The sequence below is a fragment of the Monopterus albus genome, unplaced genomic scaffold, assembly GCF_001952655.1.
Source record: "Monopterus albus unplaced genomic scaffold, M_albus_1.0 scaffold334.1, whole genome shotgun sequence".
Classification (NCBI taxonomy): Eukaryota; Metazoa; Chordata; class Actinopteri; order Synbranchiformes; family Synbranchidae; genus Monopterus; species Monopterus albus.
The window spans coordinates 500,084-506,967 of NW_018128214.1; the positions used below are offsets into that span (position 1 = coordinate 500,084).

The window sequence follows — 6,884 nt, forward strand, 5'->3', positions numbered from 1 at the left end:
CCGCGGCTCCGCTGGGTTTGGGTTGTGGCTTCAAATCTGCTGTTTCACCACACACTCCGGTAACGTAGCGGCTTATTAACCTGGTAAATGAGGGACACGAGTCTGTGTTTGTCATGAGTGGACGAGCAGGTGTCACAGTACGAACACAGCCGCGCAGGCTTCGTGCGCGCAGCAGCCAATAACTTCCTTCTGCCCGTAACTGAGCATGCGAACTTTATCCTGCAGGATAAAACCAGACCGGTTGTTCAGGCGTCAGCACAACACGCAGCTGCTTCAGCTGTTTATGTGTGAGTAGAAATCGTACAAACGGAAAATGGCAGAGAGGCGAACGGGAGCGGAGGCTGCAGCAGAGCCCGACTTCCTGTCGTTTAACGACCTGGCCTGTGAGACGGTCGGTGGGAAGGTGAGTCTCTTCTTTACTGTGTGTTTCCATACAACAGCCTCCATTTTACACCAGCTGTGCTGCTTTAAACCTGTATTAACCTGGATGTATGTTTACAAGCAGTAAACATAACCTCTGACATAATGTAGCTGAGGCTAACATGTTAGCCTTCACCAAACAACAAACAGCCTGTAACAACACAACACCAGGTTTTGTCCAGTGAATGGACACATGGAACAAGTAAGGTAATTATTATCCCATAATGTGTAACTGTCACAGGGGAACTCGAAGTAACACTCTCCATGCAATATTCTTATTTGTTATGGAGTATTTATACACTGTGGTAGTTTTACCATGTAGAGGATTGGAACACTTCACCACTACCATGCACAGAGTCAGGCTAGCAGTTTCCCTCTGTTTCCACTCTTTATGCTAAGCTAAGCTAACCAGACAGGGACACAGAGTGGGATCAATTTGAACAGACAGCGAGTACAGCTGTGTCCCAAAATGTCAAACTGTCTTTAAATATTTTTGCCAGTTTCAAATCAATATGCTTTATTTTCTATATATCCAGTTCATAATAAACAGTTTTTGCAGCTGAAACCTTTGTTGGTTTGCTTTGAAATGTCATGTTTTACATTCTGTGTCACTAACAAAGCATCTGCTCCTGTTCTTTCAGGTCATCTTTGCCACCGACGAATGGTTTGCTCCTGCTGCCAACCTGCTGAAGGTACAGCACCTCCGATCCACGCTGTCGGGTTCAGGGTAGCACAACGTTATTGTTTAATCAGCAGCACCTACTGTGAATACCACTGAAACCAAAGTCCAGTCCTAGTGATTTACAGAAGGATGCTACTTTAATGATCAGTCGACTGTTGCTCTGTGTTTGTCTAATCAACAAACTTCATCTTGTTAGTCCATCTCTCAACACCGTGACTCCTCCAGTGTGTCTGTAGCACTCAGTCCAAAGCCCCCTGGGTCCTACTGAAGATGGAAACCTTTAACAAACACCTCACAAATACATGAGCTTATTAAACCAGACTTGAAATCGGGTAGATCAGGTTTAAGCACATCACACAGCTATAACTAAAACACACCAACCCAGGTGAAACACACACACACACGACACGCCCAGACTTCTGCTGTAAACAAACTGGACGACACCAACAGTCTGCCCTCTTTGTGCGTCCTGACATGTGATGACTTATGTTGTTCATACAGCGGGAGCCGCCGCAGTTCATCGCCTCTGCCTTCACTGAGTTTGGAAAGTGGATGGATGGATGGGAGACGAGGAGAAAGAGAAAACCTGGTTAGTGTCTGGACTTCTGACAAACTCTCCTGGTGAATTATGACCAAAGCTGTAGCCCGTTATAGTTTATACTGAAGGTACATATTTAAAATTAGCTCTGTTTCACAAACACCTCCAACAACACTACTTTCTACTTTAGCCTAGTGGATGCAGGACTTTTAAAACCTGGACTGATATCAGTGTTTGAGAGTTCAGTAAATCAGTTGAGGAAATGTAAGGAGACATAAGACGTAATTAACTTTACTTCAGCACAGAGACGAGACTTGCCAACAGGAAAACCAGTAAAGGACTTTCTGAATTATATAATGATTGAGAAAACATAGAGGGGTGCAATTAAAATATACTCTACAGTACCTATAAGTGAACTGTGCAAAGCAGCCATAACAACTGAACTATCAGCACTGAACACACAACAAACATTTCTGTTCATGGTTCCTTTGTTGTTTAAAGAGTAGTGACTCAGAGGAACTTGACAGATAAAGACGAATCTGACAGCGCCCTCTGGTGGACAAACTGTAATGCTGACCCTGTTTCAAAATGACCTCAGACATGAACTGTCACTGATCAGGCGCGTCTGCATTTAAATGAATATTGACCGACTCATCCTTCAGGCTCCACCTGCTAAAAGAGTGTACACAGAAGCATCTCATCACTAAGAGGATGAAGCTTCTTGAACTAAAAGGCACCAAAATCAAACACAGCAAACTGGCTGTGTCTTCAGTCTTTGTGCTCATGTATATATCTGCTGAGGGTTTCTGTTCTTTCTGCTGAAGGCCATGACTGGTGCATCATCCAGCTGGGAGTACCGGGGCTGATCTACGGCTTCGATGTTGACACGTCCTTCTTCACTGGAAACCACTCGCCCTACGTCTCCATCCAGGCCGCCTGTCTGGGTACGAGTCAGGACTCTCACACTTTACTCCCTGAACTCCACCTGAAACTCTGTCAAGCAGTTCACACACTAGGTCTCTTTTCACCGAAGCAGCTTGTACCTCTGAAGCCTGACATGACACAAACTCAGCATACGGCCATTAAAACAGCTCCTGTTCCCTACCAGAGCCCCCGCCCACCTTCACCCTGGAGGGAGACCGAACCGGCATGGCCGCCTCCAGCAGTCAGATAGCTGCTGTTGACAAGGTAACACTGACACTACTGCGATCACCATGACAACCTGTAGTCTGGGGGGATCTTTGATAAATGTGATTTGTGGTTTGATTGACAGCTGGGCTCGGAGATGTGGCCAGAGCTTGTGTGTGTGTCTGAGCTGAAGCCTGGATACTCCAACTGCTGCCATAACTACTTTGCTGTGAACTTAAGGCACAGAGTCTCACACTTGCGCCTCAACATGTTCCCAGGTTTGCACACACACACACACACACACACACAGAGTCAAATAACCACCATCATAGTGCATATATTGTTGTACAATACATGTGTGTCATCAGATGGAGGGATAGCCAGACTGCGAGTGTACGGTGTCGGGCAGAGAGACTGGTCGTCTGTCTCCACCAACCAGGACATCGACCTGGTGGCACTGACCAATGGGGGAGTGTGTGTCGGCTACAGCGACGCCCACTTTGGGCATCCACGCAACATGATTGGTTTGTGCATTAGCTTTTTATCCCTATTGTTGTTGTCATAGAGAATGTTATTTATTACCTACCTGAGAGTTCGGGGTCTCTGAAGTCTCAACAAAACTGTAGAAGAGCTGGCACATAAAAAAAAAAAAAAAAACACACTCACTCCTATTCTAGCTAACTGTGGGTGGACTGGTAACTGTGTTTGTAGGTCTTGGTCGAGGTGCCAACATGGCCGACGGATGGGAAACAGCCCGCAGACTGGACAGACCCAAAGAGCTGAAGGTCTGAATGCACACACACACACACACACACACACATACATACACACTAAACATAACCTGACTACACCTGTAAATGCAAGTCTGACAGTCAGGTGTTTCATATGACCCTTTCGAAAAGTGACCTCACGTCCAATATGCGCCCACTACTCAAAAGTCTCTTCACTTTAAACTCTTCCTCCTTTGCCAAACTCTCCTCACTGTTACCTTGAACAGCACCGTTTCCATGTTGGGACGTTGTTACCGTGTCTAATGCTGCTTGTCTTGCAGGTGGACCAGTGGGGGATCCTGCAGGTGCCTGGCTGGGAGTGGGCGGTGTTTCGTCTTGGTCATCCTGGCGTGATCAGCGGTGTTGAGGTCGACACCAACCACTTCAAAGGTCGACACACACCTCGACACACTGTCTTATTTAAATGAAGTAGAAACATAGTCATACCTGGTGTTTTTCCCTCCAGGTAACTTCCCGGACTCCTGCAGGATTGAGGCGTGTACTCTGACCCCCGTGGAGGAAGCTCAGTGCATCAGGACAAAGTGGACCTTGGGGAAGTGGCAGGTTCTTCTCCCCCCTCAGAAAGTAGGTTTATACCGTCACTGAATATCTTTCCCTCTCTACATGAACAGGTTCCTCACTGCTGCCTTCCTCTCTGTGCCCCAGCTCCGCCCTCACCACCGACATCACTACAGAGAGTCGGAGCTGGCTCTGGCCGCACCAGTCAGTCACGTCCGTCTCATCATCGCCCCGGATGGAGGAGTCAGCCGGCTGCGGCTCTGGGGTCGTCCCACGGCGGTCACTGCTCTGCTCAGTCAGCAGAAACCAAAGTCCAAACTGTGACACAGTGAGCGCACGTTGGTGCTCGCCCTCCATCACAGAGGATGTGAAGCTGTTCTGTGTCTGAGGACTTGGAAACCACAAGTCTGTGGGGTACAAATAAAACAGGAAGTCATGTGACAGTCTGATGGTCATCTATGAAATAAACAAGATGCTGTGTGCACACTAACAACAGACTGAGTCAGAGGCGACGCCTTCACACGTCTGGTTTGGTTTGACCAGCAGCCCGACAAAGATGTTCAGGTTGCAGTGACAGAAAACCTGAGCCCCTGGAGCTTCTCAGCTGCTGGTTCCAGTCAGCAGCCAGCTTCCTAATGTAACACGACGTGCATGTAGATGTTCTGAGTGTGGATTTAGATTCAGTAAGCAGACAGTTTAACAGCGAGGCTTGGAGCTGGGGTTATTTGTGTAACCAACGCAACCCAACTTCCCAGGACGTTACAATAAAGTAGAAGCTTGGAGAACAAATGCTACACAGACTAACAGTGAGCACAGAGGGCTGTTCATGTGTCAACCTGCTCTGACCAAACATCTGACCCCCTTGTCCTCAGACTCACCCCAATCTCAGCACTGAGCCTAGACCTGACCTTTGACCCCGCCTGTGCAGCCTCAGCTCAGATGTTGTTTCAGATAAAACCCAACCTGTGACTTCAGCCTGTCTGTGCTGGTTTTCCTCAGCAGGAGGCAGCAGAGACACAGTCAGGACAGACCAGACACGGGGGAAGTTGAGTTCCACATATGAGCTGAGTCTGGGTTTTTTCTCTCTCTGTAGGGGTGAGGTAGGAGGGGGAGCACAGAGGGGAGGAGAGCAGTGTAATGAAAAGGCTTTTAAATTCAATCCAGTTCAAAGTAGCCTATCATTTAGTCCACATCCCAGCAGCAGTGACTCAGACCTGGTGTGTCCACAGCAGTGTGAACACACCAGGTGTCCTCAGACCAGATCTGGACCACCTGTCGTCATTATTCGGCGTCAGCCCCTCTCAGACCGGTAACAGTAAATACAGAGGACAGCGACAGGGGTCAGTGGAGAAACCAGGACGTTTCACTTGTGGTGGATGTTTATGGAGAAGCTGGAAGGAACATATCGTAACCCAGTGGTTTGGGAGGAAGCTGGGCTATTTGACCATCGCACACATGACCTGGGTGTTATTCTTGTGCGCACGTGGCTCATATTTCACTTTACATCTGTGCATGTGTGGCAGTTCAGGAACTCAGCAGCATCAGAAACAGACTGAAATCAAACTCTAGCTAAAGACAATCAGCCCATCAGAAGGTGAACCGACTGTGTTCAGGTCTAAATGCAGCCACATCGTCATTAAAGCTCTAACAGCTAAATCTGTTGGTTCTGCTGAAAATTCACGTTCATAACATCACAAGATTCACTCATCGCTGCTTCTTCCAGGCAGAGTCTCTGTGAAAAGGTTTTCAGTTAAAAGTGTTAAAGTAGTTTACAATAGTAAAAAAGACCAAGTAACTAATTAACCTAGTTACTAAGTAGCTTCGTCCTCCTGTCTGTAGTGTGGGCAGCAGGAGGCGACCGCCCCCTCTGTGGCTGCTGGGCTTTAGTTTTACATAGTTGGACTCTACTGACGGATAGGAAACAGATTTCAAACAACCAGAAACAAACATGAGCCACTAGTGTGGGATGGAGGTGGAGCCGGCTGAGAAATATCAGTTTACCTTTATAAATAACCCTTTGAAATTCCATTTTAAAGGCTTCGGTTAGAGTGGGTGTGTCATGCTGTTCAGCCTGTGGTGGCGAGGAGGTGAAAATGAACGCCCTCCTGCCAGCTGCTGCCTCCAAGGACAGATGGACCTGAAACATGATGGTGTGTGAATGACAGCACAGTGAGTCGGATCACACCATGGTTCCAGCTCTGAGTCAGCACACCACTGATCCTGCTGTAAGGCCGTGTCCACACACGTTTCAGGTGGAACTACACAAAATCTGATTGGACATCCAGGATCCTTTATTTTAAACATTAACACGTGTGTGGACACACCGTGCCTGGGCCAACCCCTTTACTAAAACCGCACGTCCATGTTGGTGTTGTTCCATTTATTTTATTTGTATAGCGCCAAATCACAACAAAGATCATGTCAGGACACTTTACACAGTCCAGTCTAGACCTCACTATTATTATAGAGGGAAAACCAAACAAATCCCCCTTTAATAAGCACTTGGCGACAGTGGGGAGGAAAATTTCCCTTTAACAGAAGGAACCTCCTCTCACCTCACCCCGAACTTGGCTCCTAACTCCAGCCAGTCGCCCTGAGCCAGGGTTCACCTGCCCCAGGCCTTAGCACCAACCACAGAGGGTGGTGCTAACAGGACATATGCTCAGTCCATCACATACTCCAGGACAGGTTTTCCTCCTCCTCCTGGCTGCTACACTCGTGGCTCCTGTCCATCTGACTGATGAGGACACTGACTGTGACCGAGGCCTCATAAACCCGGGCAGATGCAGCCGCAGCATGGCTCAGAGTCAGTGGGGTGGGGGGTGGG

The 6,884-nt window shown here is 47.9% G+C and overlaps 1 protein-coding gene across 2 annotated transcripts; it reads left to right on the forward strand.

The window, feature by feature from the left end:
* The first annotated feature begins 6 nt into the window (after positions 1-6).
* On the forward strand, positions 7-4,500 carry allc (allantoicase). 2 transcript variants are annotated; one of them, XM_020624685.1, is made up of 11 exons: positions 7-403; positions 1,062-1,112; positions 1,604-1,691; positions 2,465-2,584; positions 2,749-2,828; positions 2,914-3,046; positions 3,137-3,292; positions 3,480-3,553; positions 3,820-3,928; positions 4,005-4,123; positions 4,205-4,500. In XM_020624685.1, exons 1-11 carry the CDS (start codon positions 314-316, stop codon positions 4,379-4,381), a joined length of 1,197 nt encoding a protein of 398 aa, XP_020480341.1. In that variant the 5' UTR covers positions 7-313; the 3' UTR covers positions 4,382-4,500. The 2 variants fall into 2 exon arrangements, with proteins under 2 accessions (XP_020480341.1, XP_020480342.1); XM_020624686.1 differs by lacking the exon at positions 7-403 and adding an exon at positions 434-627.
* The last annotated feature ends 2,384 nt before the right edge of the window (positions 4,501-6,884 follow it).

Excerpts from the sequence above, each read along its gene's own strand:
- allc (XM_020624685.1), top strand. The coding sequence starts at position 314 with ATGGCAGAGAGGCGAACGGGAGCGGAGGCTGCAGCAGAGCCCGACTTC. Across the intron at positions 3,293-3,479 it reads GCATCCACGCAACATGATTG|GTCTTGGTCGAGGTGCCAAC; the intron begins GTTTGTGCATTA and ends CTGTGTTTGTAG. Across the intron at positions 4,124-4,204 it reads TTCTTCTCCCCCCTCAGAAA|CTCCGCCCTCACCACCGACA; the intron begins GTAGGTTTATAC and ends TCTGTGCCCCAG.